The sequence below is a fragment of the Aspergillus candidus genome, assembly GCF_002847045.1.
Source record: "Aspergillus candidus strain CBS 102.13 unplaced genomic scaffold BDW47scaffold_2, whole genome shotgun sequence".
NCBI lineage: Eukaryota > Fungi > Ascomycota > Eurotiomycetes > Eurotiales > Aspergillaceae > Aspergillus > Aspergillus candidus.
Genome location: NW_020194007.1, coordinates 38,370 through 58,962, shown reverse-complemented (window position 1 = coordinate 58,962; position 20,593 = coordinate 38,370). Strand labels below are relative to the sequence as shown.

Here is a 20,593-nt window from a genome sequence, read left to right as displayed (position 1 = left end):
CCTAGTCATGTGACTATTCGACCACCGATGCTATAGATGGAATTCGCATATCATGGAGACTTTTTTATTGTTATTCTATTTCTCTTGCTATCTTTGAAGAACTTTTGATGTTCTACGATTCTCAGTTACTATGGTGTTGTGTTTTGTTTTGGTGACATGTGCAATATACTTCACTATATATATAGTCCCTACACATAGTCTCACCCCGGTTTGATTGATTCAAATACTGCAATTTCATTAAGACTAATATCCACAAAAACAACTCGCTAGAATACAAATTGGATATCTTAAGCGCTCAACCTCATACTCCCTCCTCCCTCCTTCCACCTCCCTCCGACAGAATCAGAGATCCTCGTCCGTATCCGACACCATATACCCCTCAGCCCTATAGATTCCGCCCAACCCCCTCTCCGCAAGCTGAAGCATAGTCCTACGAATATGCATAACCGTAATAACAAGCGCAAGCGAGTTCCAGACATCCTGCCCCCATTCACCCAGATCAAACTGAGAAATAAAGTTACTGTCCGTCGTTTCGGTTCTATCCCTCGGATCAGCGCTATAGGTCATGATAGTGAGAATAGGGCCGCAGATGAGGAACCCCGTGAACACGGGACACAGCGGCGAATCATCGTTTGGATACGATCTCGCGCTCGACTCATCGCTGTGTCGTGCGGCGAGCGCCTTGAGACGCTGATCGAGTCGTTTCACGCCGTTGATGATGGAGTCGCCGACTCTGTGGGGATGGATCGCGTACATGGGGATTGAGTCCCGGTCGAATAGTAGATGTGCGTCAAACACAGCCCAGCGGATGTATCGTTTAATTTCTCGCTCGATCAGTAGCTCGGGGCGCTTCTTGAGGATGCTGCAGTCGCGTACTCGGCCGCCCAGGCTGAAGAGGTCGTTCATAGACTTACTTGCTATTTGGCCATGAGCAATGTCTCCCTGAAAGCCCAAAGAGACAGTCATTGGCTACGTACCGTAAAACTCAGAACCCCCCAGCGCCTGAACAAGCGGTTCAAAATCCTCCCCAGCAGCGGGGAACAGCGACTCAGGCAGAGTCTGGAAATCGAACTTCCACTGCGACGGCAGAATAGGCTCAAACCCACGCATCGCCAGCCTTCCAAACAGATCCCTCTCCACCTGCGTATAAAGATTCTCAGGAAGACTGATCGCATCCGCCAACCGCTTCGACCGCTCCAGCGAGAAATCAAAGACCATATCGGCGGTCTCATTCTTGGAGATGCGGAAGTCATGAGTCGGCGTATCCTCCTCATCACCCCCCTGCGCGCCTGCGGCTCTATTGTATGATGGCTTCCGTTTCTTGGGCGTCGGGCTTGCTTGGGCGCCGCGGAGGAAGTTTCCTAGAGCAGATATGACCGTGCCTTTCTCTTTCTCATCCTGTTTCGCGCCATCGCCATCATCGTCCGTGTTCTCAGCATGATCGAGTACGAACGTGGGATCGACTCTCTTCTTCTTCTTGAGCTTCGACCTCGACATGTCTTCATCGTCTGAGCCCATTTTCCTCTTCTTCTGCGGTCCGTGGCGCTTGAAGAAGAATTCGCCGGAGGACGCATCATCAGAGGACGTACCCTTGCTGTCCCACTGCGGATCCGACGTTTTCTTCTTCTTGTTCTTCGGGGTGTTTGCGCCGGAGAGCAGGCCGGTTCTGGGAGCGAGTGTCAATATCAAGCTTCAACTTGACTCATTCATTCCGTCCTAGGAACCCACTTTGGCTTGACTATAGGCGGAGGTAGATGGACGACAGAGCCGAGGTCGTATTGAGACCCCGGGACGGTGGACGATTCGACTTCGGGGGAACTGTCCATCTTGTCTGGTTCGAAGCTAGGCGAGGAGGGAGTTGAGCGTGGAGTGCGAGATGACCTCGATACCTGGTGAGAAGAGGGCTATAGACAGGCAAGAGCGAGGAAAAGTGAAAGGTGAAGAGGTAGGGAAGTCAAGCAGGAAAACAAGTGAGTGACAAATTGCGCGTGGGAGAAAAACACACTCTCCATGGATATTCTCCCTCATACTTCTTTCTTGTACTCACCATTCATTCACCACCCACCCTCCCACACTCGAACGACCCCCTCGAGTCAATACTCGCAAAGAAAGAAGTTTTCTATCTTTGGCGTCCCAGGATACGGTGCATTCTTTGTTTTGTAAAGTAGAAGAAGAATAATCATGGGTCTGACATAAAGAACGCCAATGAAGAGGATGTGGGAGAGAGAACAATGAAGTGATACTTGACCCCACGAATGCAGACCTTTTACCCCGAGGATGAATGCGAGTCACAGCCCCCTCCACAGACCCGGTGGGATGAAAGACTGTGGTAAACAAAGAAACGAACACTCTAACTGTGGAAATCATGAAACCCAGACCGTCTTCAAACCCCATACTAAACCATGCCAGAGACCGAGATGGTCGTGATGATATCCACAACACACATCACTACTCTAGGTAAATGTCTCCTACATACTTTCTAACCACGGAGAGCCATATATGCACTTAAGATTCATGTAAAAGTAATCACACCTCCCATTCAGTCATACAACATTAAAGCCGTGCTCAAATTATGAAAGAGAAATGCACACTTGCATTCCAGACAGGTGGTAAAAAGTAAAAGACAAGGAACAAGAAGAGGGGAAAACAAGAATAGGGTATAAAAACCCTAGGTCATCAATAAATCAGAATAATCGGCGGGGATGGCTGGAAATAAAAACTGGGATCCAACTTTCCAAACCCACAACTCGCCCATTTCTGCTTACACACATTCGTCGGTTACACCAGCCATCAAAACTCTCATGGGTATGTATGTAAAGTAACACTTTCAAGTGCAAAAATTCGTGCCGAAGTCAAACCGCAATAGTAAACAGAGAAGAAATTACCAATGGGTTCAGCACCGGAAGAAAGCAAGAGAGGGGGAAAAAGGGACAGGATGATAGAAAAGAAGAAAGACCAAGACCAGCACGGTCCTGATACTCTCGCGTGGAAACCGCTTGTTTAGGCAAAGTCCGCGGTGTAGGAGAAGCCGCGGAACTCTTCTTGCATCGCCTGGGACAGGACTGTGATGGGAAAAAAAGATATTAGCACCCTGTGAATAGGAAGGGGGGATGACGGGCTCCTTACCTGACTGCACGGGCGTGAGAACGGGAGTAACACTGGTGAACTCTTGGTCGAAGTTGCTGGTATCGGTGGGACTGGTGATGGTGGGGAGGAAGGGTGGCGGAACCCGCTTGTGGTAGATGTCATCCCAGTTGACGTTCCGGAAGAATGCATGCGACATGACCTCCTGCGCGTCAGTGGGTCCGGACCCCAGTCGCAACTCGGGCTCGCGCGTGAGCAGTTTCTGCAGGATCGAGACGGAATCGCGGGGCATGTGGATCGGGTACAGGGGCTCATCCGCCAGAATAGCGTCGTAGATTTCATCCTCGTCTTCACCGCGGAAGGGGGACTGTTGAAGGAGCATCTGGTAGATGAGCACACCGAAGGCCCACCAGTCAACCGCACGACCGTATTTCTTGTCCAACAGAATCTTTACGGGTGGACATGTTAGCTAAGACAAGTGACGGATAGGAAAGAGTAGATCGTGGACTCACCTCAGGGGCCATGAATTCAGGAGTACCACAGAACGTGCTCGTGGTGGCTCCGTACCACATGTTCTCCTTGCAGAGACCGTAATCCGCAATCTTGATGTGACCATCCAGGGTCAGCAGGATGTTGTCCAGCTTCAGATCACGGTAGATGACGCCGTTCTCGTGGAAATACTTGAGCGCCAGCAGGACTTCCGCCGCGTAGAACCTGCGCAGATTACACTCGTTAGTCGTCTTTCTGCACTGCGGCATACTCCTGCAGTCTGGATCAAGAAACTCACTGTGCTCTCTTCAGGCCAAACTGGCCGCGCTGAATATGAAGCATCAAATCACCACCGCTGATGTACTCCATGACAAAGTACACGCGGGTTTCGGTCTGGAAGCAGGCGTGCAGGTTGAGGAGGAAAGGATGACGCTCCTTGTTCGCAATCAAGAAGACGCGCTTTTCGGACTTGGTGCTCTCCACTTCGTCGTTCTCGATGATGAACTCCTTCTTCAGCACCTTGATCGCGTAAAGCTTCTTGTTGCCCTTGGTCTCCGCCAACATAACCTTGCCGAAATTACCCTTACCGAGCACGGCCAGAAAGTTGAAATGATCCAGTCCGATCCGGATCTTTTGCTGCGGCGGCGGCGCCTCTTCTTTCACCGCCATCGGCTGCGGCATGACGGGCGCGGGCGGTTGCTGCTGCTGGGGCATGCCGTACGGGCTCCCGACCTTCTGCATGGCCTGAGGCGACATGGGCTGCTGCTGATAGGATGCGTACACACTAGGGTCGTAAGGAGCGTGCGTGGGGGTCTGGGGCTGGGGCTGGGGCGGGGCGGGACGGCTTTGTTCTAGATTGGTCGCAGATCGTCAGTCCCTTCCATTCTACCTTCATAGCTATTGTCGAATCGATGGAGAGAGGCAACATACCTGCTACTTGCTGTGGAGAGCGGAGGCCGGTCGCCGCGGCGGCAGCGGCAGCGGCAGGGCTGGCCGAGGAAGTCCTCGGTGGGGGCATTTGCTGTCTCTGTGCGGCTGTCGGGGACTGCGGAGGCATATAAGAGTTAGTCGCGGCGCTTATGGCTTCGGCGGAAGGCTGTCTTTGAGGTGTCCTGGGTGGGGCCTCGACGGGTTTCTGTGGATAGGCAAGGGCGGCGTTGTCCGAAGGGCCCGGAGGCGGACCAGCTGATCGAAGGGTGCGACCGCTGAGGCCAGAACTAACAGAGGTGGATTTGTTGTGATTCTTCGCGCGAATCAAGGTCTCCAAGATTTGGTTGGCTGCTTCCATCGACATGCCGCAGAAGTCCGGTACCAAGTGTGTGCACTGGGCGTGGCAAGTAAGAGCGCACTCTGTGTGAATCACATGCGGGTCAGCTGCTGAGATGTCTCTACTTCTATGCTGGTCCAGTAGGGTTTCAAAACGTACCTGTGCATCGCTTGGCGTTCTTACGCCCGAACGGCAGCAAATAACCACAGTGGCAGCACCAGTTGGCGGACAGGTTGGAAAAGCCCTCGAAGCGATGGGGGATGCGGTGATTGATCTTCTCCTCGTCGGGGTCGGTCTCGTAGTTCGCCTTGCTGATACATTTGGTGACGACCTTGGGATAGCACTTGCGGTGGCAGGTATATTTGCAGTCGGCACACTGCATGCCCGCGGCATACTTCAAGAAGTCGCCGCACAGGGCACAGCGCATGATGTTGTAGAACTGCTGCGTGACGAACTTGTGACCCTGCTTCTCGTGGACCTCTTCCTTCTTCTGGCGCACGGCACCCTGGCGGTTGAGACCAATGTCGAACGGACGGCGGTCCTTGAGTTGTTTGGCTAGGAGCGAGAAAAAAGAGTTAGCATTGTCGCCGGATAATTTAATCGCATCGCGATCGTCAGTCCGCACACGGTCAGGACCATACCGAAGCTCATCGACAGATAAATGCGACCCACGGGCTCCAATGCGAACCACGATTCAATCATCGGCGCGTTATTTCCACCTGGCGCGCCGGGGGGCGCACCGCCATGGCCTTGAGGACCGGCCCCAGGGGGTCCGCCCGAGGCCGAGCTATGGCCAGGGCTCATCGGACCTGCAGTATCCGGGCGTCCTGAGCCACTTCCGTGGTCCATCCTGTCAGCCGACACCCAGCCGGATTGGTTCAATTCCATTTCGATCTTCTTGCGACGCATCTCTTCGGCGATGTCGGTGATGCGCAGCCAGAGCATGCCGATCGGGGTGGGGCGGTCGCCCGACTTGTCGTAGACGGTCAGTTCGATCTCGTTGGCCTTGTCGATGTCAAGGTTGAAGGTCTCGTCCTGCCATCGATCGGTGCGAGTGGGCTTGGTCCGGGCTTTGACGGCATCCTCGACCTTGAGGACGACGGAGGTCTCGGGGCCTCTGGAAAATCTCGAGCCGGCAGCATGATCGACATCGCTGACAGCCTGAATGCGCATAGTCAACAGACCGGTGAGGGGTTTGCGCAAGTTGGGGGTGCTTAAACTTTCGTCTGTAGTGAAGAATGATTAACCATGATACGCCGGCATAGTCTATGAATGGATATAAGGCGTACCATCGGGGGTATCAGTCGATTCAATATCAACGTGGAGATCCTCATATCGCTTCAGAGCCTGCTTCAGCAGTTGGATCTTCTGGTTACTCTCGATGCGCCGACCCTCGGCATCGGCACGACTCTTCCTGTCGCCCTCGTCTTGGTATAGGCGAACCATCTTTTCAATACCAGCCTTGTATTGCTTCTCCACGCTCAGCTTGAATTCGAGTTGGGACAACATGAGCTGGATCTTAGGGCCGAGATAAGACGTGTCGTATTTGATCAGATCTATAGGTCGGCGCGGTTAGCACGTGGGACGATCAACAGACCGTTCAATCACGATCACGGCAGAGAGTACGATGGGCCACCTACCAAGCTTCGTATAATTCGGGCGCGCCTTGGGCACAGGAGCAAACGGTCGAGGATCCTTGAAGGGAGCACCGGTCGGCATGGAGCCGGCACCTCCGTGGGGATGATGAGCGCTGGAGGGCTCTCCATACTCGTCATTGTCACCACCGGGGCTGTCCTTGGGGGGAGGCGACGGAAGACGTTTCTCAGTGGGGGAGCCACCATCCTGATCGATCCGACGCAGTTGCAGCTCCCTCATCTTCTCCTCCAGATAAGCAATGTTTTTCCGACCATCGCGGATGTTCGCATCCACCCTCTGCTGTACCAACGGATTATCGGTGGACTGTCGCATGTTGGAGGCGGCGGTGATGAGGGCCTTTTCCCGCTCGATCTTGCGGTAGACCGAGGCGATGAGGTCTTCGCCGTCCATGATGGAAGAGGTGGGATGCGACGGCGATTCAATGAGGAGAGGATTGGTTGGGTGGGGGGAGGAGGGGGTGCGTCTGATAATTTTCTTCTTTCTATCCGGAAATGAAACACGGAGAGAAAACAAGAAAAGATAAGATCAGGAAAATTAAAAAAGGAAGGAAAGACAAAAAAGAAAAAGAAGAAAAGCCCGAGGGGAGAAAAGGTGAAGAAGATCCACCGACGGAGTAGAGGGGAGGCGTATTTGGAGGGCGGGAGGGGGAGGAGGAGGAGGAGGGAGGAGGGATGAAGCGTCGCGGGGCTTTTTAGTTGTTGTTGACAGAAGAAGAGAGAGAGAGAGACAGAGAGAGGGGAAGATCGATCGCTGTCAAATCCATCAAATTAATTAAGTGGAAAGGATACTAGTTTAGTAGTCAACTCTGTTCAGCTCGGGACTGGTGAGACAGTCAGCCGATGACGAGCCCTCGTGCACTTTGTATTACTTTTATTTGTTTTTGTTTATATTTGATATTTTGTAGATATATTTGTAGATTTTATTTGTTGATTATTTCTCTATCATTTCAAAGAATTTCTGGACTCGAAAGCAGTAACAGATCGATGTCTGAACAAGAACATGAAATCTTACCGAGGAAGAAACCGACTCGTTCCCGCCCGGGTCGTGGCAATAAACCACCATATAATATAAAGTCATAAAAGGACGTGGAATTAAAAGACTGGAAGATACTTGTGCTAGATTGTACTGCATGTAAACAACAAGGATCTTGCGTGCAGATGCACTGGATGCACGATCAATGCACCTCTTGACTGATACGAATCTGGAATTCCACACAGACGAAAGAATGTTAAGACGAGTATCTCATCCCTTGCTGTACAGACCTTCTCTTCTATCGATCTATAAAGCGTACGTCTCCCCGTGTTGTCTGGCCTTCTGATTGAATGTGTAGTAGTATACTATTGAACTTAGTATGATTCTAGTGTAGCATGTCCTGTCAAGTATTGATACCACTGAAGATCAATTTGATCATAACATATTGCTAGGAAGTGATGTTCACCCCTCTAGTATAAACCCACAAGATACAACCAAATCCAGGCGTGGCAATAGCCAACTCGGATCCGAGCAAAGCACAACAGGCGTTACCGTGATATCATCAAACCTAATCACAACTAAAGAAAGACAAAATCATGCCAGGAAGACACACATCTGTGCGACAATCCGACGACCTCCAACGTGCGTCGCTCGCTGCGCCCATTGCAGTAGTACAATCAGGCACATTAGCAGTATCCTCCACGCTGGATTGGCGTCCAGAGGCAGTGAATCCACAGCCGAATCCAGCCCCGCAGACTCCTGGTCTATGAAGATCACACGGCCATCTCCGATGTCTGCACGCTTTTCTCGACGTAAGGGGACCAAGGTAGCTGAACCGCGGTCGGTTCAGGTGGGGGGTCCGTCAACAATTGGTTTATTGTGGTTACCACAAATGTTAATTATGGAGGGCAAAGGTCGTCATGGAAAGGTCTAGGTTTCTGAAATGGCAGGATTGAGGAAGGATGGCTGAACGTCGGAGGCGCATTTACCAATGGACATCAGAGTGGGCAATAACCGTAGTGGAAAACGCAGTTGCCCCACTATGTAGCGGCCTGAGGCATTAAGGGTCGGTCTCCGCCAAAGGAAAAAAAAAAGAAAAAAGATTTGAGTGCCTGATTATCTCCTCCCCCGGATGCATCTGATTTGACCGTTTGTTCGACACTGAGAATCCTCCAGGAGAGAAGCTTAGAAGTAAAGGGAAATTATTGATTATTCCTCCACAATGGCCCCTCCGCGACGAAAGATGCTTGCGACAGCAGAGGAAACCCTGACCCCGCCAGATGATCTGGCGCCGGGGCAGCAGATCGCACGGGTCCTCAAGGCGACGGGGAATAACCTCTATGCCGTCGAATTCCCCTCCAAGAAGTCTGTCCTGGTAGAACTGCCCTCTCGGTTCCGCTCGACCATCTGGATCAAGCGGAAGTCTTACGTCGTGGTGGACACGAATGCCTTGGAAGGCCGGGATAACAAACTAGGCGGCGAGATCGTCAACATTGTTCGCGACGAGAAGGCCTGGCGGAAAGAGCGCTACTGGTGAGCTCTCCTCTTAACGCTCATGCGCTAGTTCTTACCGCTAACGATTGTTATAGGCCCAAGGAGTTCGTCAAGCAACCGGTCTCGTCGGTCTCGGACGATGAAAGTGAAGACGAATCCAACGTGGGGAAGCTACCGCCGTCTGACGATGATTCCGATGCCTGATTCCGCCGGGCAAACTGCGGCACCGACGAACAGAGTTGGAGACTTAAAGGCCCTCTGCAGGAGAGGTCGCCCAGAAGCGCCGAGTCTACTTTCTCTCGGGGACTCTTGGATTATAACATTTTCTTTACATTGATTTGCGCATAGAACACTGGGTTGTGCATTGCGTTGCGAACACCGTTGCATGCCTTGTTTTTATTCGCGATGCGCTTTTTTATCAGGGCGCACACCAACGCCATCGACTGCGCGTTTGCTATTGAGAAGGACACCGAAAACCTGGGCGGCAAGTGACATGACGACAATCGACGAGCTCACATTGGTACTTGGATAGGTGTTCCAAGCCCACTCTTGCAGGCCCCAGATTGCATAGATGAGCGTTGGATGGTATCCCCCCTGCCAAAGGAGGAACGGGGTCGCCCAGGCGAGGTAGGCGAAGAACTGGTAGTGAAGCGACCGCGCACACAGCAGACCAATCGCCAGAGACGTCAGCATAGTCGTCATGATGAAGGAACTGGAAAGCGAGACCTTGCGGTGCTGTCCTCGAAGCAGGTCACTGATGAGATTGGGCAGGTTGGACATTGATGGTCGCAGCCAGACGGTGGTAACAAAAAAGCCCAGGAGGATGAGATGCAGAGTTAGCAAGAGCAGAGAGAACTCTCTAGACAAGAACCATTCTTCGCCCACGAATCTCCAATTGACTGTCCACCTGAACAAGAATTGCCTGGTTAACTCGAAGGCACGGGAGATATACCCCACGGGGTTCTCTTGCAAGAACGGCGCCCCCAGTAACACCTATCGGCTCATCAGCTCAAACTGCTCTCAAAAACTCCAAAAAGAGAACCCTCTTAGATAGAAACTTACCTGGACAAGCACGGCTAGTACCCCGAGCTGCAAACTTGGAAGCAGAGAGAGGCTGAGAAGCGTGACAATCATGATCGCCGGCGCAAGGAGCAACAAAGTCATTTTGACACCAACCCCCGCAGACCACAAAGCCACAGCGGCAGTCCATTTCTTCCTCTGAAACAAGTAGATGGCCATCCACATAGCGAACGCCGCCAGACCGTCATTAAAAAGACGCAAGACAAAGACACTATGGAGTCTCTTGGATAGAATCAGGAGCGGAAATAGATACGGAGGAGCCCCCGACAATCTGTAGCAAGCAATCACCACGATAAGAGTGGCGAGGTAGAGACCCGCAAACATGATCTGCCCCAGGAAGATATCCCGCCCTTCATCGGTCAGATGGTACAGCAAGCTGTAGCTGTATACATGCGCGGCTGGGTACACCAGCGGTCCTGTTGAGCCCTTGATTGCTGTGTAGTCACGCTCTCCTGAAATATACAAGGCTACTTGCTGCATGTATGTCGTCCAGTCGATTTCAGTGTCTGTCCATGATTAGCTCGAGCTGTTGCTTGTTGGTCCGGAGCGATGAGTAGTCTCACATGAAACCTTCCAGATGATGAGGGCGCAGAGGAGCGCGTCGCCCAGGACCAACAGCGGGGCTATCCATTTCGTGTGTCTAGAATTCAAGCAGAGGTCTTGAACCATGTGTTTCAGATCCATTGTTCTGTTTGGCGTAGGCCAGATGGAATGATCCTTGTGAAGTCGCTGGCCAGAGATGAACTCGACTCGTGGCATCCGCGGACCAATCATACCCTTCCATTTTTGGATTAGCGCGTTCAACACCTCAGGCTGTCACGTTGTCGCATCCAGTGGGAAATAAGTCAGGTATGGGGATTGCTTGTTCAATGGTATAATTGTATTGGAACATATTATTGTCCGATTTACAGGTATCGCTATTTGTTTAAATGGCCACTGTCTCGGCCCTAATACACAGGTATCTGTACAAGTATGTCGCCGGCTGTCCGGCTATAGCCGCTCCTCCCGGTGCACAAAGCGAGTCCATCTCCAATGGACTGTGCTGTGTGTATATTTTCGTAGATCCGCAGGATCCGCGTGTTTTTGGTGTCATAATAGTCGGTTGTCGGTGTTATTGAAAAGGGAAATGGAGAATGAAAGAGGGTGAATGCCGTCAACTCCCGGTTCTCTCCTCTTGTCCCTGAGGAGTATCTTTTCGACTCGGAAACCCTAATAACTCCCCAAGGGCCCCCGTAGGTTTGGGAACAGGACACTCCCGACCAGTTTGAGATAATTGTTTGGCTTCCTCCTCCAATTGGAGAAATGTCGACACGTCGTCATCCGTCGCTGGTTGGGTGCGTAGCGGACCATCCGTTGGAACCGGGACATCGACGTCTTTCCTTACCCTCCGCCTCACTCTCTGGATTGTTTGACCATCGGCCGTAGTGATCATTTCAGAATCGGCGAGCGTCCGACGCGGAGCCGGGCAAGGGAAGAGGTGTGGTAAGCCGACGACGCCGAGGGACGCAAGGAGGGTAGCCGCGAAGAGCGAGCTCGTCGATCGCGACTTCGGGTGTAGATGGGGCGGCATTTTCGAGAGAGGGTAAGAATATGGTTGTCGGATAAGAATTCGAGGGTCACGTAGACATGTGAGAAGTCGAGGACGAAGACAGTTGACGATCTGTAACGAGGGAATCGGTTAGCCCGAGCCCGACCACACACATTCGCACGGGAGGATATCGAACCAATTAAAAGAAAAGGACCAGGGAATTTCCGGGTCAAGGCATGGTATCCTTCTCCTATTTAAATAGCATCAATATATAAGTTGAGACTGTCACGGTGGCTGGACGACTGGGGGTGAAGCAAGAGGGGCCATTCTGTTTCCGTCTCAGAAGTGAAGCTGGAGAATTCGCACTGGGCTTGGCGATCAGATCTAATCTTATCTCTGACCCCCCTGATTGGACGGCCACCACAGCGCCCAAGCTGGCTCTTCGGGCTTTCTGACGCGCCACTATCAACCAACTCACCTCGCCCTCCCCCCATCATCTCCGCCTACTCCCCTATCCTTTTTTTTATATCTGTTTTTGTTGATTTACGGTGTTTGTCCACACGAGAAAATGATTGTTCACTTCCAGTACACATAGCGCCTTCCAATCTCACACGTTCCCGGGTACACGGAGTCTATCCGCCGTCCTCCAGGACCCACCGATCGGTCACCTTATCCCATACTTTCGCCCTCGTTCCCATCCCGTGCGCAGAGTCACCATGAGTGATCTAGACAGGTATTGCAATTCGAACGTATCGGTAGATGACGCGCCGATACGGGTTGGACGGTACTGATGTGATCCCGTTGTTACAGAGCGATCGCGCAATTACGCGCCTGCCGCCTCATCCCCGAAACCCAGGTCCGCGAACTCTGCTACAAGGCGCGCGAACTCCTGATTGAAGAAGGAAACGTGGTGTGTGTGGACGCCCCAGTCACGATATGTGGGGACATCCACGGGCAATTCCATGACCTGATGGAGCTCTTCCGCGTCGGCGGTGATGTCCCCGACACCAACTACCTCTTTATGGGCGACTTCGTCGACCGCGGCTTCTACTCGCTCGAATCCTTCCTCCTCCTGCTCTGTCTCAAAGTCCGCTACCCAGACCGCATCACCCTCATCCGCGGAAACCACGAATCGCGCCAAATCACCACCGTCTACGGCTTCTACGACGAGTGCATCCGGAAATACGGCAGCGCCAACGTATGGCGGTACTGCTGCGAAGTGTTCGATTATCTAGCCCTCGGCGCCGTCGTCCTCGGTGCCAGCTCGGAACTCGAACCGTCGGGCCCCACCCCCATGATGAACGACGCCACGCAGTCGACCATGGCCATGGAGAACGGCGGGCTGGAAACAGAGGTGCTGAACTCGCGGGGCGAAGTAACCATGAGCACCTACCGAGGCAGACAGCGATCCTCATCCGACGTATCCACAGACTCGCGGAACATCTCCCCACCACGCGACATCTCCACCGTCCCAGGCCAGACCCCCCTCCGCTCCGGCCCCCCCGGCACAGGCGCCTCAGGCAACGGCGCTGCCAGCACCGCCAGCCGAACAGGCGCGATCCTCTGCGTCCACGGCGGCCTCTCCCCGCTAATCGACACCGTCGACAAAATCCGGCTCATCGACCGCAAACAAGAAGTCCCCCACGAAGGCGCCATGTGCGACCTCCTCTGGTCCGACCCCGACGAGATCGACGGATGGGGCCTGAGCCCCCGCGGCGCAGGCTTCCTCTTCGGCGGCGACATCGTCAAGCAATTCAACTACAAGAACGACCTGTCGCTCGTCGCGCGCGCCCACCAGCTCGTCATGGAAGGCTACAAGGAGATGTTCGACGGCGGCATCGTCACCGTCTGGTCCGCCCCTAACTACTGCTACCGCTGCGGCAACGTCGCTGCCATCCTGGAGCTGGGCGAGGATACCAGCGCGGGTGGCACCGTCGCTCGCAGTAACGGCGACTATGCCCGCAGTAATGGCCTTGTGGGCAATAAACCGGGCGTTAGGAGTCCTGGGCGCCGGTATCGGGTGTTTGAGGCCGCGGCGCAGGATACGAGAGGCATGCCTGCGAAGAAGCCTGTTGCTGATTATTTCTTGGTATGTTTTTTTCCTTTTTCTTCCTTACCCTTCCTTCTGTACTCCTGCACTATTCTGCTGCCCTCACTATCCCCCTCTCATCCTTCACAATTTAATGTCAAATCAACTAATCAACCAACTCAACTACAGTGATACCATATGAAGAACACTTTCACCTCAATCTCAATCCATATTCGATTAAGCTTCATTAGGCAGGGACAGAACTATAAAAATCCTAAAGACAAAGACACCAGGGAATAAGACAAAACCCAAGGAGGAGGGGAAGAAGAAGAAGAAGAAGAACCAGAAAAAAGAATGTAGATCACGACGCCATGGTCTCAAGTTTCGTTGGACATGCCCATCAATCGCATATGCTATGTTTATACTACCCACTTCTGCGTAGCTGTGGTTTTCAATTACATTACGAGTAATATCATCTTCATTTGCGGCTTGTATATCATTAATCCAAACTCTCCTATAAAACAGTTAATTGAAAAATGAAAGAAAAAAAAAATATATACATATATATAGAGTATCATGGCCAATTACTGCCCAATCCGAAATCCATCGTGCTGGGGTCTGGTAGCCACCAGGCGTGGGTCTCGTCCATTGGGTCCTCGGGGGCTTCGAAGCCGGATCCTGGGGTTGGGTTGGATGTTGCGGGGAGGTCTTGCTGTGTGGAGCCTAGGACGTGGAGATTTTGTTGCCCTTCGTTGGGAGTGAACCAGGCCTCGGGTTGGGCGAAAGGGTTATATGGGATGGGATTATTAGTGTAGGGGTGTGCCACGGGACGGAGATAGGTGGGCTCTGGGAGCGGTGCGTTCGGACGGGACAGGTGTGCCCCTAGTGACCGCTGAGCTTCGCGCATCGATGGTACTGAGACGGGCATTGGGAGACCGGGAGGTGGGTATGACAGGGCCATGGAACCGACGGATGTTGGAGGGGGAGGGGGAACGCCTTGCATAGGCGAGGAGGTCGTGGTAGGTTCGTTGTAGAGTATCTCGGGCGGCGGGTGGTAGGTATTGGGGATTACAGCGGGTGGGCTTTCCTCGACGGAGGAGGGAGAGGCGCCCTGGTCCCAGGATCCCCAGGATCCCCAGCGCGCGTGCGTCTGCTCGAAGATGGTCACGGCTTCGTCGGGAAGTTCTACCTGCCATTTGTGCGCGGATATGTCGAGGATTCGGAGCGTGCGTCGGGCGCAGGGCCAGCATTCGCCCATCTCTTCGAGATGGCGCAGAGCGTGAATGACATCTCGCTGGGCGTTCCTTTCCGGGAGGTTGAGGAGATGAATCGTGCAGGTGGTGTGTGCGATATATACAACGATGTTGCAGATTTGTTTAAATCCGTAGGTACGTTTATACGTCCGGAGGAGTTTCGAGATGACCGAAGCGGCTTGCGTGCAGAGCTTGCGTGGGGAAACGTGGGGTGGCAGAGGTGAGTTTGACTTGGTGTACTTGAGAAAAGGGCGATAGAGGTGTATGAAGAGAAGTTGATAGAACATGCTTGAGAGACGTTAGAGTTGATAAGTCAGAGAGATAGTCAAAGACGAAAGGCTTACTGCATCAACAGAACCTGGGGAAGCTGTCCCTCTCTCGCTTCTAACTCCTTGGGTAGACCCTTCTTCCAGGCTTCGAGTCGGGTGTGGATCTCACTAAGTCTCTTTATTTCTAATTGTCTGGAGGCTGCTTTATCTCTAGGCGTTGGGTCGTAGAAAAACGCGATCAAATCGCCGCTGATCTCGCTCAGCTTGGAAATCTGCAGAGCAACGGCTCTGGTGCGGGAGGGCTGCGTATGCTCGCGACTCGGGCCGGAGTCGGTGTAGGGAGACCACAGTTCTGCTTCTTCGTTCATCATAACGTCAAACTTGGGAACGCTGACATTGGCAGACGGCAGTTGTGGTTGACGACCGAGATAGTTGGACCAGCACCTGCGAAAAGATCAACATATGAGCATGCTTTCCTCCAGACGGGCGAGACTACTACATACTTGTCGAATAGGAAACAGCCCCAAAACGTCATCCGACGGGCGTCAATTTCATCTTCACCGAGACTCCGCGATCCAATGCTAGGTGCATCGAGGTTCAGACCTAGATCGAGAGCCATGCGAAAACTCATGCCACTGTAAAACCAACCGCGGCCCTCCCGACCGCAGCCAGCCTCCCGGACTGACATAAGTGACAAGGCCTGGACCGTACACAGCTTTGCATTTGCAAGTTCGTCATTCTCAAAGAACAGACTTTTGGCCTCTTTGAAAAAGTGGTCGCCTGCCGTTGCCGAGTTGAGCGGGTCTTCCCAGGCCCCTTCCCAGGTAGAGAAATGACAACCCAAGGCTAGCATCGCGTTGACCAGCAACGACGAGCAGTACTGACCAGAAACCCCTCGTACAAAATCGCGGTAGAAGAGGTCCTTGGACAGTGTGGTAAAAAAGGGGTAGTGCCACGTGAAGTACATGGTCATTAGATGACTGACCAACTGTTCGTTCTGGGTGACCCTTGTCCACTGCGTCACTGAGAAATCCGGCGTCTGACCCAAAATCGGGCCTTCCATAGCCGAGCCAGATTCGTTCAATTCCGACCCTACTGGCAGAAAGATGAGATTTGACGTACCCCCGATGAACTTACGGGAGCCGTCCAGAACCAGCTCGCCCACCTTCCCGGCCAGTTCGGCCTCGAACTGATCGGCTTGCGCCACCGTCCCGTCCTCATTGGAGGTGGCTTCCCTTGCAGCACGCATGCTGCCCCTTTCCCGACTCACGACGGAGTGCGCAACGTCTTCCAGGTTATCGCAAGAGCGGATCTGCCGAACCAAGTCGAATGCATCCTCCTCCTCCTCAAAGTTGAGCAAAGCTTGGATCAAAGTCAGTAAGGTCGTGTTCTTAGTCTTGAGCGCATCCGTGTCTTTCTTGTACACGCCTTTACGGCGATGGTCGGAGTTTGGATCATAGACACCTAGAGGATATCAGCGACAGGGTCGGTCGATCCAGTCCAAGTCATGACATACAGGTCGAGTGATAGACGGAGGAGCAAGCCGCACAGCTAGGGAGATTGCCATCGCACTGAGGAATGGAAGAGCAAGAGGAATCAGGTTCCGAAGTCGATAAGATGGATAGTTGGAGGCGACCTTCTCTTACCTTGGACTTTCTCTTCCGACAGGCGATGCACGCCGTGCTAACACAACGTCTTTTCGAAGCAGACCCATGGGTGGGGTTCATCTCTTGATCAGCCGCGGACAGTTTTCCGCGAGGCCTATCCGGTGTAGGATCCATTTTGACATCAGGCGTTTTCTCCATAGAGTGGTCCACTATCATGGCCCAGCCCATTCATGGATGGTCGGCGAACGTGCGGAGTCAGAAATGGGCATGCTTAGCAGGCAGGGAGCATGCTGCGAGTCGTTCTGTCGTTGTTGTGGCTCTGTTTTCTGTCTCGTGTCTGTTTCCAATGCCTTTTCTTTTCAGGTTTTCTTCCTATGTTGAATTGTTTCTCCCTCCCTATTTCCAGAGACAACGACAGTGAAATTTAGATAAGACGCGATCCAGTCCTGGAGTATGGGTATATGAAACGAGAGGCTGAGGCTAGTCAAGATTCTTCTTAAAGATCACCACCCCAGATTCAAGGCGACCCGCATACCAGTGGAGGTGGGGTACCACACGATCAAGGGACTCGAATCACCACCCCGATGATTGGATATATATCAAGGGCGCCGTAGGTACTCCGCCGACAGGTACGACTATGTAGACGGACCGAAAAGTTCAGGTTCAGACGATCATCGCGATCGAGATCAGATTTCAACACAGGGCAATACACAATTTGAGGGAAAATCCCTCTCGAAGACCGCTGACTAATACGGTCCATGCATCTGGCTTACTTGTGTGGATGGAACCGTCCTCCCTCCAAAGTTCTACCTCTTAATTAACTTGATTGTGACTGAAATTTGACTCGAAAGATGGAGATACTTTCATGAATTTTATATGATTTTTCCCACCATAATATCATGATTTTTCGCTCTTGTGGAAACTCGAGAATCGGCAGTGTAGGGATTAGATTGACCTTGAAATACACGGGGTAATCGGATTACCGGGTCAAATACCCACGAATGATGTAATTGCAATACCAGATTACTTTCCTGACATACTCTACTCTTTACTCTTTACTCTTTACTCTCCGTCATCCACTCTTCAGTCTTCTCCCTTTGCATCTCCTTTGTTTCTTTCTTCTCCTTATCTTTCTTTCGCTCCCTTTTCTTTCACCATTTATATTCTCTTCCTTTTCCCAGAATTTGATTGAACAACCCGTGGATTTTTCTTTCATCCACTTTCCTATCTCCAACCTTGCGTGGTTGGAATTGTGCCTGCGTGACGCATCTGGACGGTTGCCCGCATTGGGCCTACGACTCTTGCCTGCCTGAGTGCCTGAATGCCTTATCACTCCGTTGCCAACACATCATAGTGATCGAATAGATCCGACATCTTCCTGCAACATCGCCCATTATCTTCTTTATCTCCCTCTCTCTCTCCCCCCCTCTTATTATTCCCTCTCTTCTGGCTTCCTCCTGTCTTCCCCTCCATCCATGTATCTCAGTCAATCACTCGATCAGAGTGCCTCCGCGGGCGTGGGACGTTTTACCACCATCCACTACACAGTACGATCGTGAACACACCCTAGATCAAAATGATGGTCCCTCGAGCTTTTCTTTTCACTTCCGTGCCTTCTCCGAAATCCCATAGTCAACATGGGAGATCTAAACCGACGATGAATCCAGAATCCGCCAGACTCACCGCCGATGTCGATCGATCCGATCAGGAAACCCTGCAACCACCGCACGCGGACCCCGTGGTCATCCCCCCTAAACGCTCGTTGCGACTGACCCCATCGGTGCAACGCGACGCCGACAGACACCCCAAACCACCGAGACGCTCTTTTACAACCCGCGGGGATCGTCCCGTCCCGCCGTCAGTTGCGTCCATCTTAGAAGCCACTGCCATCCCTGTCCCTCGCCGAAGTTGGACTGCGCGGGAATCCCGCAAGCTACCGCGGGATCATGTGCAGGATTTCAGCAGATTCCTCATGGATGGCGTCGGCGCGAGGGACGATCACTTGTTGGAGGGGACGGGGAACAGTACCCTCGATCTGCTTCTGAGTCCCCCCGAAGATAACGATAAGGGACCGGCCGGAAATGAGGACGACAGTGAAGCATTGTCTTTCTCGGGCCGCTCCACCTCGAGCGAGTCGATGCCATCGTTAGACCATGACGTCGATACTCCCTCCAGCTTCTCTACGCTTCTCACCCCCCACAGCCAACGAAGCCATTCGGAGAGACGATATCGCCGCACATCTCGAGGTGAAAGTTGTGCCTTTGATCACCCTCTACTGGAGACGGAAATACAAGACTCGGGGGCGGGGGATGAGGTTTACGATACGACTCTTTCAGAGCCCGCCGTTGCGAAATCCCCCACCTCGTTGCGGCCACCTCGTTCGTTTCCGGGTCTCGGATCGTTCCGATCCAACTTGACCGCATCATTACGAGCTATCAAATCGGCGGCGCAAACAATGTCCCGGTTCACAACGCCTGCGTCCCCGCCCGACGACTTCCTCCCGCAGTCATTATTCACCATCAACCCCGAGATGACAGACGACCGTCGGCCCCCGCCCATGAACGAACCACCATCGCCTGCGCTGCGGCGGTATCTGAATCCGGTGACCATCTCACCGGCGGAGATGTATGCGTACCAGGACTATCCGCACGAAACCCTCGATTCGCGCAATTGCCCCGTCTCTGTCCAGATGCAGACCTATCACCGCACTCGCAAGCGCGGATCGCGAAAGAGCGGTTTCCACCTACCAGGCGACGGGCGAGATCAACGCTATCTGCCGTTCAACCCGGAAAGTCTCCCAGTCTGTCGGCAGCGGGAACCCCGAGAAAACAGCAATTTCCTGCGCGTTATCGTTCTAGAAATGAACATGCGCCGGTGTGGAAAGTTACGGGACGACATTCCTACACGGGCGCGCGTCTGGCTCCCACCTCGACAACAACATCGCACCGCATATTCTGACTATGAGTATGAAGAAGAGAGTGCCATTCCATCTCGATGGGTAGGAATTACAGTGAATAGCGTCTAAATGGGTTCCGTATTTACCGTTTTACGCATTTGGGATTTGGCGAGATTTTCCTTCCTTCCTTTCTTTCCTTTTCTTTCCCCTTCCCCCCCCTCTCCTTCATACATTGATATTTATTGGATACCCCAACTTTCGTTACCACGGTGCTTAGCGTGGGTTTCCGATACTACTTACTTCGCTTTATTGTTACCCCCCTTCTTACCCCCCTCCAATGTACATATGGGGCCCTTTCTTTCTTTTTCTTTCCTTTTTTTTTTTTCTTACTTTCGGGTACGCATACATTAGGTGCATAGAACGATAACTAACTAGCGAGGCGTTCACGGGTTGTCTAGACTGGGACTAGGGACTAGGGACGGAACGGGAAACCTGGGGAATATCCACCTTTTTTCCAACTATTTTGATTATTCCTTTTCAACTCCTCATGTAACCCCAACAATGGGTCCAGTAACCGCTTACCTACCTACCTACTAACTTACCTATTGATCAGCCTGGTCAGCCGTGACCCGGGGCAATCACGTACGGAGCAGTAGCACACACACTCATCTCTCAGGCTGTGTTTGCTGCAAATCCAATCAATCGGTAGAGAGAGTGCAGATCGGTCTAGATAGGAGATAGCGATTGTTATCTACCTATCTATCTATCGACTTAGTTTGATAAGTCAAGTTACCGGTCATCCAATCACAAATTGCTTCTTTATCCATTTGAATTTCTTACCTCCCTGCTTAGATTACCTGCAGGCTTCCTACCTGGGTATGTGTATGTATATACGGACAAATGTAACAGAAAGAAAAAACGAAATCTTCCAGAAGAATTACCCCAACGCTTACAGTCTCGCAGGTGTCA

General features: G+C 52.5%; 9 protein-coding genes across 9 annotated transcripts; 3 read left to right on the top strand and 6 right to left on the bottom strand.

The window, feature by feature from the left end:
* Nucleotides 1–342: 342 nt before the first annotated feature.
* Nucleotides 343–1,826, bottom strand: BDW47DRAFT_121855 (uncharacterized protein; the record flags this gene model as incomplete). Its single annotated transcript, XM_024815722.1, has 3 exons — nucleotides 343–917; nucleotides 978–1,666; nucleotides 1,729–1,826. 3 exons carry the CDS (start codon nucleotides 1,824–1,826, stop codon nucleotides 343–345), a joined length of 1,362 nt encoding a protein of 453 aa, XP_024676077.1.
* A 908-nt stretch (nucleotides 1,827–2,734) lies between these two features.
* On the bottom strand, nucleotides 2,735–5,546 carry BDW47DRAFT_24464 (protein kinase-like protein). Its single transcript, XM_024818556.1, has 6 exons — nucleotides 5,000–5,546; nucleotides 4,796–4,923; nucleotides 4,504–4,618; nucleotides 3,872–4,424; nucleotides 3,597–3,798; nucleotides 2,735–3,532 (listed from the first exon to the last, which is right to left on the bottom strand). The coding sequence occupies exons 1-6, from the start codon at nucleotides 5,265–5,267 to the stop codon at nucleotides 2,894–2,896; spliced, it is 1,905 nt and encodes a 634-aa protein (XP_024676076.1). The 5' UTR covers nucleotides 5,268–5,546; the 3' UTR covers nucleotides 2,735–2,893.
* Nucleotides 5,315–7,233, bottom strand: BDW47DRAFT_24449 (uncharacterized protein). The gene is made up of 3 exons (XM_024818555.1): nucleotides 6,481–7,233; nucleotides 6,130–6,396; nucleotides 5,315–6,066 (listed from the first exon to the last, which is right to left on the bottom strand). Exons 1-3 carry the CDS (start codon nucleotides 6,884–6,886, stop codon nucleotides 5,396–5,398), a joined length of 1,344 nt encoding a protein of 447 aa, XP_024676075.1. The 5' UTR covers nucleotides 6,887–7,233; the 3' UTR covers nucleotides 5,315–5,395.
* Nucleotides 7,234–8,616: 1,383 nt separating this feature from the next.
* On the bottom strand, nucleotides 8,617–10,739 carry alg3 (dolichyl-P-Man:Man(5)GlcNAc(2)-PP-dolichol alpha-1,3-mannosyltransferase). Its single transcript, XM_024820496.1, has 4 exons — nucleotides 10,606–10,739; nucleotides 10,025–10,548; nucleotides 9,059–9,955; nucleotides 8,617–9,002 (listed from the first exon to the last, which is right to left on the bottom strand). The coding sequence occupies exons 1-3, from the start codon at nucleotides 10,724–10,726 to the stop codon at nucleotides 9,359–9,361; spliced, it is 1,242 nt and encodes a 413-aa protein (XP_024676073.1). The 5' UTR covers nucleotides 10,727–10,739; the 3' UTR covers nucleotides 8,617–9,002; nucleotides 9,059–9,358.
* BDW47DRAFT_121853 (putative eukaryotic translation initiation factor eIF1a-like protein) lies at nucleotides 8,691–9,166 on the top strand (the record flags this gene model as incomplete). Its single annotated transcript, XM_024815721.1, has 2 exons — nucleotides 8,691–9,001; nucleotides 9,058–9,166. The coding sequence occupies 2 exons, from the start codon at nucleotides 8,691–8,693 to the stop codon at nucleotides 9,164–9,166; spliced, it is 420 nt and encodes a 139-aa protein (XP_024676074.1).
* Nucleotides 10,740–10,950: 211 nt separating the features above from the next.
* On the bottom strand, nucleotides 10,951–11,875 carry BDW47DRAFT_97787 (uncharacterized protein). The gene is made up of 2 exons (XM_024820495.1): nucleotides 11,767–11,875; nucleotides 10,951–11,702 (listed from the first exon to the last, which is right to left on the bottom strand). The coding sequence occupies exon 2, from the start codon at nucleotides 11,610–11,612 to the stop codon at nucleotides 11,196–11,198; it is 417 nt and encodes a 138-aa protein (XP_024676072.1). The 5' UTR covers nucleotides 11,613–11,702; nucleotides 11,767–11,875; the 3' UTR covers nucleotides 10,951–11,195.
* A 187-nt stretch (nucleotides 11,876–12,062) lies between these two features.
* BDW47DRAFT_24423 (serine/threonine-protein phosphatase) lies at nucleotides 12,063–14,052 on the top strand. Its single transcript, XM_024818554.1, has 3 exons — nucleotides 12,063–12,303; nucleotides 12,381–13,659; nucleotides 13,789–14,052. The coding sequence occupies exons 1-3, from the start codon at nucleotides 12,287–12,289 to the stop codon at nucleotides 13,789–13,791; spliced, it is 1,299 nt and encodes a 432-aa protein (XP_024676071.1). The 5' UTR covers nucleotides 12,063–12,286; the 3' UTR covers nucleotides 13,792–14,052.
* A 51-nt stretch (nucleotides 14,053–14,103) lies between these two features.
* Nucleotides 14,104–17,382, bottom strand: BDW47DRAFT_97784 (putative C6 transcription factor (NirA)). Its single transcript, XM_024820494.1, has 5 exons — nucleotides 16,768–17,382; nucleotides 16,638–16,692; nucleotides 15,625–16,585; nucleotides 15,197–15,565; nucleotides 14,104–15,140 (listed from the first exon to the last, which is right to left on the bottom strand). The coding sequence occupies exons 1-5, from the start codon at nucleotides 16,954–16,956 to the stop codon at nucleotides 14,174–14,176; spliced, it is 2,541 nt and encodes an 846-aa protein (XP_024676070.1). The 5' UTR covers nucleotides 16,957–17,382; the 3' UTR covers nucleotides 14,104–14,173.
* Nucleotides 17,383–17,809: 427 nt separating this feature from the next.
* Nucleotides 17,810–20,222, top strand: BDW47DRAFT_97781 (uncharacterized protein). The gene has a single exon (XM_024820493.1). It carries the CDS (start codon nucleotides 18,305–18,307, stop codon nucleotides 19,751–19,753), a length of 1,449 nt encoding a protein of 482 aa, XP_024676069.1. The 5' UTR covers nucleotides 17,810–18,304; the 3' UTR covers nucleotides 19,754–20,222.
* The last annotated feature ends 371 nt before the right edge of the window (nucleotides 20,223–20,593 follow it).